General features: G+C 37.4%; 1 protein-coding gene across 2 annotated transcripts in view; it reads right to left on the bottom strand.

Annotated features, from left to right (window-relative positions):
* The window catches only part of LOC106062465 (voltage-dependent calcium channel subunit alpha-2/delta-3-like), a 239,117-nt gene that overhangs the window by 67,302 nt on the left and 149,601 nt on the right, over positions 1-22,214 (bottom strand). The window contains exons 4-5 of one of the 2 annotated variants that reach the window (XM_056026032.1): positions 18,753-18,812; positions 1,542-1,655 (exon numbers count right to left, since the gene is read on the bottom strand). In XM_056026032.1, coding sequence (XP_055882007.1) covers positions 1,542-1,655; positions 18,753-18,812 — 174 coding nt within the window. The remainder of the gene's footprint in view (positions 1-1,541; positions 1,656-18,752; positions 18,813-22,214) is intronic. The other variant, XM_056026034.1, reaches the window with a different exon arrangement.

Genomic DNA, 22,214 nt, shown 5'->3' with positions numbered 1-22,214 from the left:
TTAGATAGCTTGGTCATGGAGATTAGATAGCTTGGTCATGGAGATAAGATAGCTTGGTCATGGAGATTGGATAGCTTGGTCATGGAGATTGGATAGCTTGGTCATGGAGATAAGATAGCTTGGTCATGGAGATTGGATAGCTTGGTCATGGAGATTGGATAGCTTGGTCATGGAGATAAGATAGCTTGGTCATGGAGATTGGATAGCTTGGTCATGGAGATTAGATTGCTTGGTCATGGAGATAAGATAGATTGATTTGATATTGAACTATTACTAAGAAAATTTTAGTATAATTAAAAAAAAATGAAGATGAATAATGACGCCTATTTAGGTATTTATATTTTTTTGTATTTCTATGATATTATTTTATCTTTTTAATGTCCAGTGTAAAATGTGTGTGTGTGGCTTGCTAACTAGACTGTTAATTATTGAAGAAAAGTGTGGCTAATTATTATGTTGTTTTGAATGGTTTAGTTTTGGTACTCTAGTGACAGTGTTAAATTGAACAAGTCTAAAACTTGGTACTAACTTTAATTTCACATCTTCTTGTGGTCCCTTCCGGGGTATAAGCCACAACCAGCTTCCTTCAGACGTTTCGGTTCTGGGCGAGTCTCTCCAACTGTCCCCACGTCTTGCACATCTGTTTGGCATCTGCTTCCAAATCGCGACGCCATGTATTTCTGGGCCGTACCATTTTCCTCTTTCCTTGGGGGTTCCAGGTGAGGGGGTTGTCTTATAATGTTGGATGTAGACTTGCGAAGGCTGTGGCTTATCTATCTCCAGCGTCACTGAAGGATATCTACTTCAGTGGGTTGCTGCTTTGTTGTTTGTTACAGTTCATCATTCGAGAGTTGTACAATTTTGTCTTTACTTATTTTGTCATTTTTGCGTGGTATACGCGCGTGTGGGTTATACGCGTATGCGGGCATATTCACGAAAATACGGCATTAAAATTTATTAAGTCAGTGAATGTATTCTGTTATCCTCTTGGTAATTATCGTTGACCTTTGTACCTATATATTGGATGGAGCTTGTTGTCATGCGCAGTCAAGGGAGGGCACTCTGGGAAAAAGGTTTCTGTGCTGCCATTTCAAAGTTATTTTAAAAACAATGAAATCGAATTCGAGTCTCCATTGTGGAAGGCGTGTCTTTCCATTGAGCTATTCAAGTACTTATAACAACAGAAAGTTTTATTACGAAGTTTACATTTTATTTTGGTGTCGCCGTTGTCGGGGTGTGAATGTGAGATAATCGTCAGTTGTCTGCATACAAATAAGCACATTTTACGACTAAAAAGCATCAATTAATTGATTAATAAACTAATTAATTGACTGGGTTTTTTTTTTTTTTTTTTTAGTGATTTATGTTTTGTTATAGGCAATAAATAAATACGAACAATTTCAACTTGATAGACGGATTGGGTTGATATAAACTCCATGAACTAATCCAAATAGATATACAATGTATTTTTATCCTTATACAAAACATTGTTTGTTTATATATATGCATATTAGCTCATACAAACAGGGGAGGTCACTCACCATCACTGCCTTCTTCTTCTCGTCCAGGAGATCTTCCATTTTCCGCTTGACGTCACTCAGCAGGACCTTGATGTCCAGTGACGTCCTGGCCACCACGCTCATCTTGGCATGTTGCTGTGGACATGGGAAGCAGTGGAGGGTAAATGGATTGTTTGCTTAGCAGTGGATCATGGCAAAGTCTGAGAGAGAGAAGGGGGAGAGAGGGAGAGAGAGAGAGAGGAAGAGAAAGAAGGGAGAAAGAGAGGGGAGAGAGAGAGGAAGAGAGAGAGAAAAGGGAGAAAGAGAGGGGTAGAGAGAGGAGAGAAAGAAAAAGAGAGAAAGAGTGGGAGAGAGAGAGGGAGAGAGAGAGAGGGGAGAGAGAGGGAGAGAGAGAGGGGAGAGAGAAGGGGGAGAGAGGGAGAGAGAGAGAGAGGAAGAGAAAGAAGGGAGAAAGAGAGGGGAGAGAGAGAGAGGAAGAGAGAGAGAAAAGGGAGAAAGAGAGGGGTAGAGAGAGGGAGAGAAAGAAAAAGAGAGAAAGAGTGGGAGAGAGAGAGGGAGAGAGAGAGAGGGGAGAGAGAGGGAGAGAGAGAGGGGAGAGAGAGAGGGGGGAGAGAGAGGGAGAGAGAGGGGGAGAGAGAGGGAGAGAGAAAGAGACAGAGAGGAAGAGAGAGAGAGGAAGAATGAGAGAGAGGGAGATAGAAAGAGAAAGAGGGAGAGAGAGAGGAAGAGAGAGAGAGAGGAAGAAAGTGAAGATATTGATAGCAACAATAAAAATAGCAACAAAATAGATTTTTATATTAAGGATTCATATGTTTTTGTTACAGTGGTTTATTTAGATTTATATTTTCACTTCCAATAACATACAAGACAAACAGGTTAACGGATCCAGGTCAAGACCAAACCACACTCACGAGAGGTCAAGGTTATAGAGAAATTGTATTGAGTTCATGATCATTTACTTTATTTTTTTTTCTTATTTTCTGTTATTTACAAAGTATTACAATGCCATCAAACACAAGACAAACACTGGCAAGGTTAATGTCCTCAGAGAGAGAGAGAGAGAGAGATAGAGAGAGATAGCAAGCCATATGTTATTCACTAAGTGTTCATTATTTCTGGTGAATTAGATCGCCCACTAGCAGACACTTTCCAACAAACGTAATGTCCTAAGTACCGAGAAATCCACTCAAATCAGTAGTTAATTTTAAACAAGGTCATTTGACTAAGGATCGCTGAACAAATGAAGTCATTACTACACCAGCAGTCTCCTCAAGGATCTGTCGTAACACTATACGTGTTTAATGTGGTATATCTATATCTATATCTATATCTATCTATCTATCTATCTATATATATATGGTTATGTATGTATCATTGTGTAAGTATTGGTGTGCAGTGTGCATTAACTTTTCTTCCTGGTTAGTTATCTATTAAATTTTGAAATGCTAATCTCTATAGTATAGCATATTTCTGACTCTGAATAATCCAACTCATCTGATGGTTTCCGGAACTTATTTATTATGTTTTTGCTTTTAAATTATAATTATTATTATATTTATAGTCACAGTTGTTTCTTAAAGTAAGGAATTTGATCACATGGAGGCGATGCATGGTATTGAATCATATTTTTTAAAATTGCTTTTTGTGTGAGACTTATAATCAAGGTTGGAGAAGCAAGTGGAGGGGACCCCTGCGTTTCGACATTCAGGACATGAGATAACGGCGTAATATTTAATATAAAAACAAATTTCGGACAGGGAGGGGACCTCCTCAACTGGGTTTCCTTGGAGGATTTTCCAATTTGGACCCCTCCCTAGCTACGCCACTGCAGATATAACCGTTGTCTGCCTGTGGTCGGTTTAGGTTCTCTTTCCGCCGTCGACAACTGTTCTAATAAGTAAAAGAAGGAAAATTTCTTAAACAGGCCGATGACGCGCGTGCTAGAAATGTATATGGACCCCCTGGTGGAAAAGGTCGGTCGTCACTGACCGTCCGGGTGTAGATAGATCTACGGTTTGATGTGACAAGAACACGTTTTCTTTCTTCTTCCGTGTCTTTCCCTTCTGGTAGACTAAAAGTCTAGCCGGGGCCTCTAAGATATTTGATCCAGACAGAATACTTTCCAAAACGTCTTCTTGTGTCATTGTCCAGACGAATTAATGTAATCACATCTCTGCATTTAATTGTTTCTGAAGTTAATTGTGTCGGTTCCTAGGAATGCGCGCCAAAACGTCTTCACGTCTGACGAAGCCAAACCTGGTCTAGACATTACGTCGAAAGGGGTGGGCTAAAAGCTTTATGTTATTTGGGATCTGAGATTAAATAGAGACGTCATCCTGTGTGTGTGTGTGTGTGTAGAATGGAATTAAATATAGATCGGACTTTTTTTTTTGGCTACCTCCCTTCCCTCTGTTTCTTTTCCCGTTTGTCACATTGTTGTAGGTAAGAGTTTTTTGTCTGGCTTCTTTTCGCTACAACCTCCAGACGTGAGTGAATTCTCTCCCTTAGACAAAGATGTATGCGTGTGGTGCTTCTGTGTAAGATTACATTTAACTAAGGATTCTGTACGAATGACGTTTGCCACAGTAAAGTGAGTTAAAAAAACAACAATTTAGCATTTACGTTTAACTGTGTTAATTGTAAACAAATTATAAAACAAAAACTAGCTTTAACAGGAAAAAGCACTTTAATTTTACAAACAAGCTGGTAAAGGTTATTTGCTTTTATGTCCGATGGTTGAGGAGGGTTTCATGTGGCCAGCACAATGACCAACCGCCTTTACTTTCCTCAAGGTCAGGTGCCGACATTCAAAAGTCCATTTTTTTGTCACTTGGATGTTAACATAATTAAACAATTGTATTTTTCTCTTCACATGTCTTTATCCTATCCAACATCTGTCAAAAAGTAACATTAGAATCCCCTCCAACAATACATAAGCATAATTCCCAAACATCACAAGACAATATAAGAAATAGATTTCACTGCCAGGTTTTCACTCGGCGCTTCTTTGTCGTTCGATTCCCATGGGATTTTCCGTCACATTTTAAAAAGCATTATGCTCAGAGTCGTTGACTGTTCCTAGATCATCAATCCCCGTTCAACATTCATCTTTCAACAATTAGTTTTGTTTCTGTAAATATAACAATCCCTAAATGTCATCGCATCTCTTCTTAGAAAAAAAAATCCAAACTTTAGAAACACTCATTCAGCGATGTCTAATACATGACTGTCTCGGTTTCTAGAATGACCGGCGCGTTATTTCAGCTTCCGGCGCTAAAATAAATACCACTAGCTCAACCGGGAATGATGTCAGATGAATTCTGGGAATTATTACGATCGACCGTGGGAATTGTGTTCACGTGACAGTTGCTAAATATAGAATGTAGTCTTGCTGTTAGACATGTTTTTGCTGCAGTAAGAAGGAAGGAGCAATATTTAAATAAATATTTTTTGTGGCCTAAATATGGTCAGGCTTTTGTCTCACCATCAGACTGTAGAAGTTGAACATAAAGATGAGTTTGAGGATTCCAAACGTTTAAAGTATCCAGTTATGTAGGTCAGCGAGAAGATGTTTGGCGTCTTATCACACAAATCAAATTGTTTTAATACTATGCTTAAGTATTTTTGGAGAGAGAGAGACAGAGAGAGAGAGAGAGAGAGAGAGAAGGAGAGAGAATGAGAGAAACAGTGAGAGAAAGAGAGAGAGAGAGAGAGAAAAGAAAGAAAGAGCTGAGCATCTCAGTAAAGAGACAGGAAATAAAAGATCAAGCAGACAACATGTCACGTTGCCTTTCAAAAAAAAAAACTAAACTCATGAAGTAAAAGAATGCAGAAAAAAAAATTAATTTCATTCCCTGACACAGATGGATGGAGAGAGAGAGAAATAATGCGAGCGGAAGCAGCGATGAAAAGTAGCGATATTTTTATGACATTTTATTTCAATGTATTTTTAAAACAATATTTTATTCGTTTTTATTTTCGAATCATGACAAATAACAAACAAAAACAAAAAACAATAAGGAAAAGAAATGGAACAATGATCACTAAAACGCAACAAACTCTGAAATGCTATTTAGGATTCCCACGCACTACATCCTGGTCTCTGAGAGAGCAACAGTGGTATCTATGGGTTTATCATCACTTTCAATATCTTCCAGCATCTTTACTGTGGTTTTACTGTGGTCTCCTGAAATGAGTGTAAGAACTGGTCTCGGTAGAGGACGAGGGTGGGCGGGCTGTGCTTATCTGAAGGCAGAATAAATTCGTAGTATAAAGTCGTTCATAGATTTTTTTTGGCCCAAAAATGTCCAAAGCTTGTACACATTTATCGAGCATTTGTATTTCCATGTAAGGTCTAGTTTATATTCTATTAATTTTGTAGGGAAAAAAGTTTATGTCGACACTAAACACTGCAGTTCCAATGGAGGCTATTGCCTAATGAAGACTCATGTCCAAAGCAAAGAATGACAGAAAGAAAGAAATAGAAGAAAAAAAAAGAAATAGATGTTGACAAACAAAGAAAAAATAATGAATGAGTTTAGATACAGCAGCAAATCGGAGATCACGTGATTCCATTTTTATTTACAATCACAATTAAGATTAATAACAGAAACAGAAAGAAGACACTTTTTTTTGCTTGTTATTAATTCTGGGCAGAAAGTTTCCGGAAAACAGACCACTCTTTGTCACATGTTAATGATTCATTACTTCCTCGTTAGTTGGTCGTGTTTCTAATCTCTATCCCTCTCTGTGTCACCTCCTCCTTATATTCTTTTTCTCTCTACCACACTCTTTTTTATCTTCTCTTTTTCTATCTAATTCTCTCCAGCTCCGATTGTCCTGATTTCTTTAATAATTGTTCTTTTTTTCTTCCAAACATTCTATTTAGTAGCAACTGTTTATTTTTGTTATAAGTTATAAACATTCTTTCTGTTTAACTAAAAAGAAACACTGAGATTTTTTTTTCTTCCACTTCTATAAGACAATGTTTATCTATTTTATCTATTTATCTAGTTTATGTACTTGAAAAGTTATCCATTTTTTTAAATTCTGCTTATTTTGAAGTTGCAATCTCGCCATATTAAGTGAAGTTTAGTGTTTGTGATTCAATGTCTTTTACTATCTTCTTTCATATGTGAACTTCGCGCTCACGATCTAGACAACAGCAAATTATCTGGGTCAAAGTAGCTAGGCAGGCCTTAGAGTGGAACCCCCAGGGAACAAGACGCAGAGGAAGACCAAAAAGAACATGGCGACGCAGTGTACTCGAAGAAGCAGAGAAGACCGGGAAGAGCTGGGACACCATCAAAAAGCTAGCAAGAGACCGTGGAGAGTGGCATGTTTTTGTCGAGGCCCTATGTTCCATGAGGAACTCAAAGGAGTGATGATGATGATGAAAGTAGAGAATGATAATACTTTGTTGACAAAAAACTATTACAGGATTAAAACTGGACTAAAAATTCAAACTATCAAACACATTTCATTGATGTACCATACGACAATTAATCTTGCCCAAAGTATTTAAAAAAAAATTAAAGAAAGAAAGAACATCCAATAATTCAAACTATGAGAAACAAAGAACATTGAGATAGTTAAATGAACATTTCAAAAATCTTAAGGATATTCAGAAACTCAAAAGAACATTTAAAGAAAATCAACATCTAAAAACTCAAAGGTCATACAGAAACGCATACATGTACTTTTTTATGACAAAGAAAAATATATATATATAACATTTTGCTTTTAGCCATTCTAGTACCCGCCCTCCCATGTGACCCCGAAACACGCCCATGCGGAAGCAAAGCTTCTGCTCAGGTAGAGGGTTAATATAAAGATACTTAAAAGTACAAACTATTTCTGAAGTAACGTCTTTGTTTACATGCACCGAAAAGAGAGTTAGCTAATGGATTAACCGTCACTCTTGTCCTGTCTTTTTTTTAAACTCTTGCTTCTGCTAGTGGTCGATTAGTCCCTTGTGGTCACTCCACGCGGAATGTTTCTTTGACTTATTGTCGTGCATGCCGTTTGTATTGTTGTGGTACGGATGTAACGGATCTAGGCCAGTGAGTTTACACAGAAGTGTTGTGAGCAAATCTCCCTTTTGTTTGTTGACAAGGTCAAATGTGGAACTTGTTTGTGTTTTATTTCAGTTATTTATGACTTCCCCGTAAAATAGTTTATTTATACCCATATACCCAGATACCCATATACCCAGATACCCAGATGTAAAGTGGATAAGTCTTCCGCTTCACCAGTCCCTTAGTCTGTTGGACTGTTGTGGCTCCACACGAGATCTGTCAATCGTCTTTCTCCATTTCTCTCCGTCCTTTGTCTTGCATAGAATTTCATTTACTGACAGGTCAGTTCTTCGATGTTGTCTTCCTATAGCTCTCTCTATCTTCGTCTTCTTCTTTTGGCTGGTACTGTTCCCTGAAGGAAGGACGACCTTGTGATGTTGCCAAAGAGTAAGTGAGTACTCTTAATCTTGCTGTCTTATTCGGGTTAGAGTATGCATGTGGCAGCCGTTAATTGCAGCAGTTTTAAGTTACCATGTAATGGAACTGATCAAAGTAGGAGATCTTTGTCATACAAATAAACAAATATCTTGTGCCATACGCTACATAGCATCTTAATGGAAAGACTCACCAACATATCACTAAACAACTTATAGCAACTAACTCAGTAATTAAACTAAAAGCCTTTATATAAATTCTACGGCTTGATAATCTTAACTCCTTACATATATTAACAATCACTCTCATAAATCATCCTTATCAACAAAAAAGGCAGCTGGACAGCAGGTAAAAACTGGTGCTTATGCATATCACAAAGATCGTACACACACACCTGTACGTCTGCTGTCTTCAGAACTGTTAAAATCTTAAGATTAGATGTCATTATGGACAGTATAGAGGGACTTCTTATGGTCAGACAGTTACGCTGGGCAGGGCAACGTATCCCGTATTGGAGACGAACGTATGCCAAAGGCAGTCTTTTTTGGTGAGCTTAAAGGTGGTCGACGTAATAGAGGTGCCCCACGGAAACGCTTTAAAGACCAACTTGCCTTAGCTGACATAGAAGAGAGCAACTGGCTGCATGCGGCCTCGGAACGAGACAGCGGGAGGTCACGGGATACACATTTGAGACCAAAAGAAAATCCGCTGCAGAGGACAGACGCAGATGGCGAAAAGAAAATCTTAATCGACCACCGGCGGACAATGGCTATTCTTGCCATGAATGTGGCAAAATATGTAGGTCACTGTTGGGGCTGCGTAGCCACGGGAAATACTGCATTCCTTACTAATTTTGGGACTGGAAGACGAGCTTTATTATTAGATGTCGTTACATCTTGTAACGCATCCATCTCTTTTAAGCTTTGTTTCTCAGGCTTCGAACAATGCTGAACAAAGTATCCGTTGTCATATAAAAATATATACACGTGTTTATAAGCAATTCCAAACAAATAAAACTTTCAATTTTAATTTGATTTTAAAGCCCAACGCTTACATTTATAACTAATCAGAATAACCATATTTCTTTCAAAATTACTTAATGCGAAAAATTTGAAATTCAATTAGTTTCTTTTAATTTTTTAAATTTTTTTTTTCGATTACCGATTTATAGCTGTTTGGCAGAATCAATCCTAAGCTACATCACGATTCTCGTAACAGGATAACAGTTCTGTCAGCTGTATTCCAGGCTTTTATGTGGAGATCATTATGTATATTATATATATATATAAAAGAATAAGTAATGTGAATGTTAGCTTACGTGGTATGGCCGATTATGACGCAATTCATATTTATTTCGATGAGCAACTTAATGCCCACTTCGTATTTAGATTGGGAAATAATCGCAAATTTCTGTCAGCTTCGGTAAAAAAACATTTCAGATATAACTGGCTTACGAACCAATGGGTCCCGGGTTTGAATCTCGGTGAAGACTTGCGATTTTTTATTTCGGGACTTCTCAGGGTACCTGACATGGACAAAGTGAAGTGGTTGGTCGTTGTACTGGCCACACGATACCATTGTTAATAGATGACCGTTACACTTCCCATTCTTGGATCAAGCTGAAATGTTGCATAATTATTTATAGTCGATGACAAAACACGAATTCATAAAAACAACAACCACCATTTAGTTTATAAAGTAGCTGTAATGAATTAATTTGTTTGGTATCGAAAAAGGGAAAGAAATTGTACTTATAAGTTGAACTAGCCCTCTTTATACTTTGTAGGTCGACGCTTTAAATTTTAAAGCTAACAAAAGATAACTAAAAATCTTCAATTTTTACAAGCGAATCGTAGGAACTGTGGTTAGTGTGTTGGCTTGAGGAGGCTCGAGCCCTCAAATTTGAATTCAGTTGTTTTTTTTTAATAAGTATATTTACGATCACGCTTACATTTAATCAGATACCCCTTCTTCCCCCCCCCCCATTTTTTTCCAAATGGATTATTGAGATATATGGCAGTGATTCTGTGGTTCTTCCCTTATTTTTGCTTTGTTTGTCTAAGAATGTCTCTCGCTCCTATATCAAGGCACGACAACTACTTAGTCTCTATCCTCCCTTTCCCTTCTTTAGAAAATACCAACATGAATATTAAACGGTAAAGTTAAAAGTTGGATTCATTTCCTGATTCACGTGAACACATGCAGATTTGTATAAACACATATGTGTGTCAACACATCTGTATATCTTGTCATCGCATACAGATCTTCCTACAGACATGTTTACACCATCATCCACACAACCTTCTCTTATGTTCGTCAGGTAAATTGCCCTTTACATTTTAATTAGTGAAAAGTTAAGGACATCAAAGGACCTGTCGATTTTCCCGCGCAGTTACTCCGGCCCACATTTTAACATCAAAAGTGAAACTCCAGCAATCACACGACCCTTATCTGTCAATTAGAGAGTAAACTGACCAGGATTTGATTAGCCAGAAGTTAACGTTAAATGCATGAATAAATGAATGGAATTATTTTTTTTTTCTTTTTTGGTATTTGTGTGTCTGTATGTGTACTAAGCGCCATCTAGTGTGAGTGAATTAATGTGCGTTTGTGTGTTTGAATGCTCAGCGACATCAGGGTGGTCTGTGTGTGTGCGCACTTACTGTACCATTAAAAATACATTTTGAAAATATCTTTTAACAATAGTGTCTTAGAACAATTGTCTTTGCGAATATTGAAGACAAAACTATTGGGTCTATGTCGTTAGACAGTGATACTCAGTATACGCCCCGCGGCCCGCATGCATTATTGTATGATGGTTAGTTTACTAGGGGATGAAATAATCTTTTTCAGTAACCAACAGCTTGAAAAGAAAGTGTGTTACCAACAGCTTAGGAGGAGAGAGTGTTACCAACAGCTTCGGATGAGGAAGTGTTACCAACAGCTTAGGATGAGGGAGTGTTACAACAGCTTAGGAGGAGAGAGTGTTACCAACAGCTTCGGATGAGGAAGTGTTACCAACAGCTTCGGATGAGGGAGTGTAACAACAGCTTAGGATGAGGGAGTGTTACCAACAGCTTAGGAGGAGGGAGTGTTACCAACAGCTTCGGATGAGGGAGTGTTACAACAGCTTAGGATGAGGGAGTGTTACCAACAGCTTAGGATGAGGGAGTGTTACCAACAGCTAAGGATGAGGGAGTGTAACAACAGCTTAGGATGAGGGAGTGTTACCAACAGCTTAGGAGTAGAGAGTGTTACCAACAGCTTCGGATGAGGAAGTGTTACCAACAGCTTAGGATGAGAGAGTGTTACAACAGCTTAGGAGGAGAGAGTGTTACCAACAGCTTCGGATGAGGAAGTGTTACCAACAGCTTAGGATGAGGGAGTGTTAGAACAGCTAAGGATAATGGAGTGTTAGAACAGCTAAGGATGATGGAGTGTTAGAACAGCTAAGGATGAGGGAGTGTTACAACAGCTTAGGATGAGGGAGTGTGACAACAGCTTAGGATGAGGGAGTGTGACAGCTTAGGATGAGGGAGTGTTAGAACAGCTAAGGATGAGGTAGTGTTACAACAGCTTAGGATGAGGGAGTGTTACAACAGCTTAGGATGAGGGAGTGCTAGAACAGCTAAGGATGATGGAGTGTTAGAACAGCTAAGGATGATGGAGTGTTAGAACAGCTAAGGATGAGGGAGTGTTACAACAGCTTAGGATGAGGGAGTGTGACAACAGCTTAGGATGAGGGAGTGTGACAACAGCTTAGGATGAGGGAGTGTTAGAACAGCTAAGGATGAGGTAGTGTTACAACAGCTTAGGATGAGGGAGTGTTACAACAGCTTAGGATGAGGGAGTGTGACAACAGCTTAGGATGAGGGAGTGTTAGAACAGCTAAGGATGAGGGAGTGTTAGAACAGCTTAGGATGAGGGAGTGGTACAACAGCTTAGGATGAGGGAGTGTTACAACAGCTTAGGATGAGGGAGTGTTAGAACAGCTTAGGATGAGGGAGTGTTACAACAGCTTAGGATGAGGGAGTGTGACAACAGCTTAGGATGAGGGAGTGTTAGAACAACTAAGGATGAGGGAGTGTTAGAACAGCTTAGGATGAGGGAGTGTTACAACAGCTTAGGATGAGGGAGTGTTAGAACAGCTTAGGATGAGGGAGTGTTACAACAGCTTAGGATGAGGGAGTGTTAGAACAGCTTAGGATAAGGGAGTGTTAGAACAGCTTAGGATGAGGGAGAGTTACAACAGCTTAGGATGAGGGAGTGTTACAACAGCTTAGGATGAGGGAGTGTTACAACAGCTTAGGATGAGGGAGTGTTACAACAGCTTAGGATGAGGGAGTGTTACATGAGCTTAGGATGAGGGAGTGTTAGAACAGCTTAGGATGAGGGAGTGTTACAACAGCTTAGGATGAGGAAGTGTTACAACAGCTTAGGATGAGGGAGTGTTACAACAGCTTAGGATGAGGAGGTGTTACAACAGCTTAGGATGAGGGACTGTTACAACAGCTTAGGATGAGGAAATGTTACAACAGCTTAGGATGAGGGAGTGTTACAACAGCTTAGGATGATGGAGTGTTACAACAGCTTAGGATGAGGGAGTGTTACAACAGCTTAGGATGAGGGAGTGTTACAACAACTAAGGATGAGGGAGTGTTACAACAGCTTAGGATGAGGGAGTGTTACAACAGCTTAGGATGATGGAGTGTTACAACATCTTAGGATGATGGAGTGTTACAACAGCTAAGGATGAGGGAGTGTTACAACAGCTTAGGATGAGGGAGTGTTACAACAGCTAAGGATGAGGGAGTGTTACAACAGCTTAGGATGAGGGAGTGTTACAACAGCTTAGGATGAGGGAGTGTTACAACAGCTTAGGATGAGGGAGTGTTACAACAGCTAAGGATGAGGGAGTGTTACAACGGCTTAGGATGAGGGAGTGTTAGAACAGCTTAGGATGAGGGAGTGTTACAACAGCTAAGGATGAGGGAGTGTTACAACAGTTAAGGATGAGGGAGTGTTACAACAGCTTAGGATGAGGGAGTGTTACAACAGCTTAGGATGAGGGAGTGTTAGAACAGCTTAGGATGAGGGAGTGTTACATGAGCTTAGGATGAGGGAGTGTTAGAACAGCTTAGGATGAGGGAGTGTTACAACAGCTTAGGATGAGGAAGTGTTACAACAGCTTAGGATGAGGGAGTGTTACAACAGCTTAGGATGAGGAGGTGTTACAACAGCTTAGGATGAGGGACTGTTACAACAGCTTAGGATGAGGAAGTGTTACAACAGCTTAGGATGAGGGAGTGTTACAACAGCTTAGGATGATGGAGTGTTACAACAGCTTAGGATGAGGGAGTGTTACAACAGCTTAGGATGAGGGAGTGTTACAACAACTAAGGATGAGGGAGTGTTACAACAGCTTAGGATGAGGGAGTGTTACAACAGCTTAGGATGATGGAGTGTTACAACAGCTTAGGATGATGGAGTGTTACAACAGCTAAGGATGAGGGAGTGTTACAACAGCTTAGGATGAGGGAGTGTTACAACAGCTAAGGATGAGGGAGTGTTACAACAGCTTAGGATGAGGGAGTGTTACAACAGCTTAGGATGAGGGAGTGTTACAACAGCTTAGGATGAGGGAGTGTTACAACAGCTAAGGATGAGGGAGTGTTACAACGGCTTAGGATGAGGGAGTGTTAGAACAGCTTAGGATGAGGGAGTGTTACAACAGCTAAGGATGAGGGAGTGTTACAACAGTTAAGGATGAGGGAGTGTTACAACAGCTTAGGATGAGGGAGTGTTAGAACAGCTTAGGATGAGGGAGTGTTACAACAGCTAAGGATGAGGGAGTGTTACAACAGTTAAGGATGAGGGAGTGTTACAACAGCTTAGGATGAGGGAGTGTTACAACAGCTTAGGATGAGGGAGTGTTACAACAGCTAAGGATGAGGGAGTGTTACAACAGTTAAGGATGAGGGAGTGTTACAACAGCTTAGGATGAGGAAGTGTTACAACAGCTTAGGATGAGGAAGTGTTACAACAGCTAAGGATGAGGGAGTGTTACAACAGCTTAGGATGAGGGAGTGTTACAAAAGCTTAGGATGAGGAAGTGTTACAACAGCTAAGGATGAGTCTAGTGGGATGACGGAGTGTTACAACAGCTAAGGATGAAGGAATGTTATTATAAGCTTGGTGGAGGGAGTGTTACCAACAGTTTGGAAGACGAGTGTGTGAACACCATCTAATATTCTAAGGAGGAGGGAGTTAACTGTTAGAAACAGTAAGTAGCAAGTCTCATTAAAAGCTCTGTTGGAGGAATATTTTAATCAACAACCTCTACTTCCTTCCGTTGACTTGTTCGAATGCCCAAGTCTCAAAGTCAGTGTCCAAGTCCCAAGATATTTATTTCGGTAAGAGTACAGGGAACACATCTCGCCACTAAAAAAAAAACATGTATCCACTTGGAATATTGTTTCGTTGCCTACAAAAAAATATTTCCTATTTCTTTCATGTCGTTCCAGAAAGCTCCAAAATTGAAAGAGACAGCAATCAATACACACAGGCTTATCTCCTGGTCTACGACATCGTGGACAAATATAATGTAAGCCACAAATATTTCCGAGCGACGAAAAGCGTTGCGCAATTGTAAGAGTATTTCCTATGACAAGCAGAAATGTCTTGTTTTATTTAGAGAGTAATCTATTTAGAACAGTGTTTCTCAAACTTTTAACGGTGGAGCCTCCATAGATAAAAATAATTTTTTTTTTTTATTATTTTAATTAAATTAAGTAATTCATAAATATAAGCTTATAGCGTATAAGCTTTTTGTATCCCAAGTTTCTTGAGATAGTTATGGAGGTCCCCTCCATCCAGCGGGTTCCGGCGCCCTGTGTTCTCCTGCGTTATCAACTCCAGGCATTTATTCTCCTTTCGTCTACAAGGTTCTTCTAGTAAAAAGAGCGCGTAAAACAAGCAAAATATGTTTTATATCCTTAGTAATTTTTAAACAAAAAAAAAAAGCTTATCTAAGGGAAATAACTCTGCTCATACAACTATATCTTTTAAAAATATAGAAGTAATTTCCATTATTCACTTTTAAAGATATTTATTAAATATCAATAATAAATTGTCTAATTGGTTATCTTTATTTAATTGATTCGTGTTTTATTAAGAACAATAAATAATTGTTTAAAGTTTTAACTTGATCCGAGAATGGGTGTGGGAGAAATGACATGCTCAACTATCTAAGGGGACGAAACCCTACATATTTAACTGTATCTAGGTGAAGTGAATTTGGTGGCCCGAAATAAAATAGAAATATAAGAAATATATAGTAGAAAGTAAAATGACGCAATAAATTTAAAACAAAGTGTACTCTAACAATAACACAAGGCACAAGTTTCACTATTTCTTCTCTAAATAATTGTTTTGAGTTTTGTGCGAGGTCCACCACCAATAAGAGTTTGCTTATGCCTTAGGCCGGCCCTGATTGGAAATGATGTCTTTTTACTGAGTTACCACGGTACACAATATTTTTTTCCCCTTATAAAATAAGTGACTGGCGTCGCTCTCTCCTTTTGTAAGGATGTCACGCCCTCCTTGTGAAGAAGTCGCGTCCCCTATCCTCTCCCACCCCCCTGTTTAAAGTAGGTAGATCCATAATTTTTTTAGTTCCGATGAAATTAAATCAGCGAAATATATATAGGAATCCAAAACTAATTCGCGCATTCATAAAATAGCTTAAATATTAACAACAAACACCAATATTTTCATGAATATTGTAACTGTAAATTTACCAAAAATTTTTTTTTTTTTATCAATATCTATGTTCGGATTTGCTGTAGTTATTCAGAATAACTTACATATCTATCTATTAACAAGATAAAAATTCTTTGACAATTAGAAAATGGAAACCATTCTGTCAACTTGTAGTGGTTTCACTACTATTAAAGTAGAAAAAAAAACGGTTTAAGTAAAAGAGTTCCTTTGGAGCAAGGAGTAATTGATTTAATTAATTTTTTTTTTATACTTTTTCATAATGGCCTTTTTTTTATTTGCAAAGTTCCACCAAATACAATAGTTATTAAGTTATTATATTGTCTAACGCCTGAAGATTATTTTAAATTTGTCCTGTACCCATAAATATCCTATATTGCCATTGCTTAGTTTAACTCAACCATCTATGTTGGGCAAAGTAAAAGGGTCGTTGCACAGACTGCGACACTGTATATTTGTACATAAATGGACTCGTACATAGAGCGAATGGATAAGGTAATGAGCCTATGACAAAAGTCATTATGGATTAGAAGAAGAAATCATTGAAACCAACACCATTAGACTAGTCTTTATGAAACTCGGCATGAATGTTCCTTACATCATGGCGAAGTTCGTAGTATAGAAGTGGAATGTCCATCGCACAACTGGAGGACACAAAAATAACAAAAATGTTTATAGAAGGAAGAAACCGTGTTATAATACTAATCGAGTAAACCCATTTTTTCACACTAATTTATTTTATATTTATAAATATGTCCGTTAAACGGGCATAACGGACCCACCATTAAGGGTAAATTAAAAAGTGTTAAGACCATCTCGCCATGTTGAGATAAATCAATGTACTAGGTCAGAGATGTCCGAACTAAGGCCTGCGGGTCATATCCGGCTTGTAAAATGAATACATAGTTCAACGTGACTATTCGCTCATTTTGATATGCTAGCTAAAATGGTAGTGGACAAATAAACAACTTCTATTCAGTTTTAAAAGACTCTAAATAGAAATAGACTCTAAATAGAAATAGACTCTAAATAGAAATAGACTCTAAATAGAAATAGAATCTAAATAGAAATAGAATCTAAATAGAAATAGAATCTAAATAGAAATAGACTCTAAATAGAATGTCTACATTGCTGATCCGTAGGACAAAAAGAAGCAATTCTATTTTCGTTTATAACAAAGAGACTAAGGTGGCTGACGACTTAGGACCGCCTCTAATTGATAAGTCAACATTTAAATCAGAATATTTTAAGTACAATAATCCGAAACGTTTCTCGCACGTTCATTGTCTCGTGGCGCCAACAGTGCGTTAATAAGGTCAAGGGTTAACATTTTTAATTTGGTTAGTCTGAATCAGTCTGGAAAACCAAAGACTTAGCAGAGTGACATGAATGTCTAGAGTGACACATGAATTGCGTAGGACGTAATTATCTTTTTTATTTTTACTCTGAAGTAACATCTGTAATTTATGAGGAGTAAGATTGTTTTTTTTTAAATATAACATTAAAAAAAATTAAAACGTTAGATTTCAATCAAAACATCTTATCTAGTAGTAGCTATATTTTGTATAAGCTATATCGGAGAAAAATAATATTAATTGAAACTTCCCTTAAGAAAAAATTCGATTGACGAATCAGCCTTGACGAGTGTATATATAGATATATATTTAATGTATGAGCTGAAGATTCAAAATGTTTGTAGCATCTCCAATAGAAAGATGTATTTTTAATGTAGCGAAAAACGATTGCAAGTATTTAATTACAAAGTTTGTTTGTTGAAATATTTACGTTGAGTCTTTGTAAATAGAAGCGAAAATGGAAAGAGAATGTCTTTGATGATGTGGGAATTTGGGTTTAAACCAGACTAGCGTATTGTTAGATTTGCAACTAAGAAAAAAAACGGTGATTATAAAACATCTTAAAGAAACGCAAAAGGAAAAAAATCCTTGATTTAATTAGCTGGGACCAAAAAAATTATTAAAAAATAGATCCCTTTTTCCAAGTGGCAAGGGCGTTGGCTTCCGAACCAAGGGGTTTCGGGGTCAAATCTCGGTGGAGACTGGCACTTTTAATTTTAGGATTTTTAGGACGCCCCTGAGTTCATTAGGGTATTTGTCATTAGTTTGAAAAATGTAAAGGCGTTTGGTCGTTCTGCTGGCCACATGACACCCTCGTTAACCGGTGACCATAGAAACAGATGACCTTCGCTTCATCTGCCCTCATAGATCTTAAGGTCTGAAAGGGGAACTCAACTTACTTCAACAGAACAGATTTAGATTTATGTAGGATATGTGTCTGAGTGGCTTGACTAGCTAAACAAAGGGGGGGGGGTCAAGATCGAACCCCTTTTGTAGGGAAGAAATTCTTAAACGGGATTTGACTCGAACTGAGTACAAAAAATAACCCTGGAACAAAACAAATACTTGCAAAACAAAAGACTAGACTAACTTTTAATTATGCATCATATCACATGTTTGTTTTAAAGACGACTTGTAAATTAAGAACAAAAGATACAATCAATAAAGAAAAATATTCAAATAACAACATTCCATGCCTGGAAAACTTAAATAGTATGCTGCTTTTCATTATTCGTATATCTCAATACCTAATATAAAACTTTTTGTTAACATAGGGGGGCGTTAGTCATAGTTCAAGAAAATATACACGCTGTTACATTTCAAAATTGTATTATCGAGGGGGGAGGGGTAAAAATCGATCCGAGGAGACATCAATAAAACCTGGAAACAGATTTTTAAAAATGTATTTAAAGCTAAATTTGTTAGATCGAATGATTTTCCTGATGTGTTAATCGTGTAATCATGCGTACATGGTTGAATTTGGTAAAGTGAGAGCCAAAATCATAGCATTTCACATCAAAAAATTAAACATGTATAGCGTCTTCCTGACTTCCTACTGTTTAATTAACATCTGAAGCAGTCGGACGCACCCCCTCCCTTTAGACCTATTCACATCTAAAACACTGAACATGTATGGCGCCCCCTACCTTCGGATGCCGCTCTAACTGGTTGTTATTCCTACAGGCGGAATCCTGATTTTGATAGATCTGTGAAATAGAAACAAACACACAATGGCTGTTGTGTTAAAACCTTGACATATGTTATAAACACGCTTTGACTCACAATGGCTGTGCTGTATAGACCTGATAAAACGATGTAGAATGTTTACGAATTCAAACTAATTTTATGATACGTTATTTGCGTCATTTGCAAATATTGGAGATATTTTTTTTAACAGATACAACACAATGTCAAGGACGCTAACTGTTGCCAACTAAAAAAGATTTGACTTGATCCATAATGTAAACAATATCTCTAGACAAAGCAGTTCGTAGCCTATCACATCTCCGTTATTACCGCTAGATAGTTGCCAAATTGAGTTTAGACAAGTTTTAGGTCATAGAGTAAAAATGTAATATTGCCTCCATATTGCCTCCTCCATATTGCCTCCTCCATATTGCCTCCATATTGTCTCCTCCATATTGCCTCCATATTGTCTCCTCCATATTGCCTCTTCCATATTGCCTCCTCCATATTGCCTCCATATTGTCTCCTCCATATTGCCTCCATGTTGAAATTATTTTAAGCTACAAACGATGGAGCTTAAAGTTCAAACAATGTACACACAAAAATGATCCTATAATAAACCATTTACAAAACTGCTAAGCAACACGTCCTTTATATTGATCACAGGACACACCAATAATAATAATTTGATTTATAGAGCGCTGTTGACAAACACATGATGTAGGCTCAAAGCGCTGTGATAACATTACAATCATAATCACGACAGCTAACATGACAAAATAATCTAAAAAAACTTTGGAACAGAACTGGGCCCTACTGTTCTTCTTCGATGTTGTGAAACTTTCTATTTATAGCTTTTCCGTATGAAAATAAATCTTCGATATTTTATTATTTATTGAATTTTCATATTTATTGTTATTATTATTATTTTAAAAACAACTTTCAATCTAACCGAAAATAGTATATTTCAACTTTTTACATTGTTAATAATTTTTAAATATATGTAAATAAAATGACGTTTAACTTCTTACTTTATTCATAACTAATTGCATTCTCGTGATTGTCTTCCCCCATTATAAAACACTATCAAAGTCACAAATACACATTGCATCACTTCATGCAACTCTACATCATACCCATAGAGCAATTTCTAAATATATTAATTCTTAAATTTATCATTTTTGAACATATTTTATACAATTTAGAGAGTTATGAAATGATAAATAATTGTGTCTATGCCTTAGGAACATAACCAATCTGATTGACACTTAAACCGAAACAAACTTAATAAAATTCATTTCTTTGTCACGCAGATGCGAACATTCAAAATTATATCAGAATATTTTGAGATTAAACAAATGAATTAAGTTAATCCATAAAACAAAATAGAAGAAAAAAAAAAGTAAACTGTTATTCGATAAAAGGACCATACTGGTCATTCCATTTCTTTTTCTACTTTTGTGTACACAAACAAACAAACAAACAAAACACACTCACTCACACATATTCTTGCACCTTTTTTTTAAACAGAATAAAAAAAGGAAATACATTATTTAAAGTGTCTACTATGTCGAACAGAACGCCATAATAACAAAAATAGTGTGAAGGAGTGCTCAATAAAAGAAGTAGAATTTTGTGCGTTCAAGCATTGTTGTTTAATCTAATTGCAAAAATAGTCTTTGTCATCAAAACAAATTTCCAGCAATGATCATCAAAGCAATCTTAATCTTAATCTTAATCTGTTAATTTCAAATAATCTCTGGGATTTAATTTTATATCAAATTTTGTCAAACTCGAGTTAATAAAAGAAGAAGCTGGCAAGTTTTAAAAACAAGAAAATAAAAAAAATACTTTTTAAAAAAAGCTTAATAATATCAATGAGTTTGGACCAGTTATGTAATTAAATTTGTAATAGATAACAATAAAAAAGCATTTATAAAATAAAACAAGGTTACAAGACAGTTTGTGTGGAAACACAAACTCAAAATCGGCCCCCGAAGTGGTCCACCCAGACAGGTTTCAATATTTTCAGAAAGAACATCCAAATGAAATTATATCAAAGACAAATGAGAGATAAGAATGGAGAAAGAAGGTTAACAGATCTTGTGTAATGCCCCAACGGTCCCGCAGATCAAAGGATAGGTGAAAGTGAATGTAAAGTTAGATGTAAACATGGCCTAACTAGTTCCCCTTTTAGACCTTGTGGTCTATAGGGCAGATGATGTAAAGCTCATCTGTTTTTGTGGCCTACGGTTAACGTGGGTGTTATGTAGCCAGCACAACGACCAACCGCCTTTACTTTTTCCCAACTAATGTAAGGTACCCATTAGAGCTGAGTGGACTCAGAGGCTCCCAAAGATTCCAAAGTGGAAAATCCCAGTCTTCACCAGGATTCGAACCTGGGCCCCAGGGTTCGGAAGCCAAGCGCTTTACCGCTCACCCGCCCCCCCCCCCCTCCCTGGCCTAACTGATGTCTTATAATTGATCTAATTGTTTTGAAAAGGCTCAATCTCTTATTCGAATCATCAAAAAAAAAAATAAAAAAATTCTGCAATAAAAAAAAAAGTTTAGGAAAATGAAATGTACAAGATTACTATTCGTTTCTAATTAGGTCTAACTTATAATGCATACTAATTAGCTTTTTCTCTTTAAAAAACTGCTTGCATAACTGATTTAAAAAATTAGATTTTTCGCTTTCAGAAAAAAAAAAGTAGCCGTTGCATCAGAACTTTGAATGGTCTAAAATATTGTGATGTCGGATTTTCAATATCTTTTCTAGTTTACGAGATTTAAACGGGACAGACGGACAGACGGACAGACATTTGGCACAAAGCTAATAGCATCTTTTCCCCTTTCGGGGGCCGCTAAAAAAGGGGAATGATCTGAATTCGAACTCATGGCTCAAACCTTCTCAGGCTTCTAAAGCCAACACGGTAACCACTCTGCTAGTGGACAGCTTGGAAGATTGTGAAGTTATCCATTGTCTCTATTGTCTTGACCTATTTTTCATGTTTCTGTTCACTAAGACTCAGACAACGACCTATAAAGAGGACTAATTCAGCTTATACCCCCCCCCCCTTGCTCGAATTACGAAACAAAACAATAATAGTTAATTAACTAATGTGTTAATTTTTTTTTTTAAATTGATTCTTGTGTTGTCAGGTAATTGTGCAAATTTCAGATTGATCCGAGATTTTGAATGTTGGAGAATTATCGTGTACATTACAAACATTTGGCCAGACAGACAGATAAATAAACAGAGTTATTTTATAAAGCTTTGTAAAAAGTGATACAGGAACGAAAAATACTTCCTTCCTTCACTTAAGATTTTTTTTACAAGTATTTTTTTTTTTTTTGGTGGTATACTAAGTATCTTTACGGAGACAGCTTGCTGCCAAGTGCGCCGTACGGCGCGGGAGGAC

The sequence above is a fragment of the Biomphalaria glabrata genome, chromosome 4 (assembly GCF_947242115.1).
Source record: "Biomphalaria glabrata chromosome 4, xgBioGlab47.1, whole genome shotgun sequence".
Lineage (NCBI taxonomy): Eukaryota > Metazoa > Mollusca > Gastropoda > Planorbidae > Biomphalaria > Biomphalaria glabrata.
Note: the sequence above shows the minus strand (reverse complement) of the source record. Positions and strands in the feature narration are given on the sequence as shown.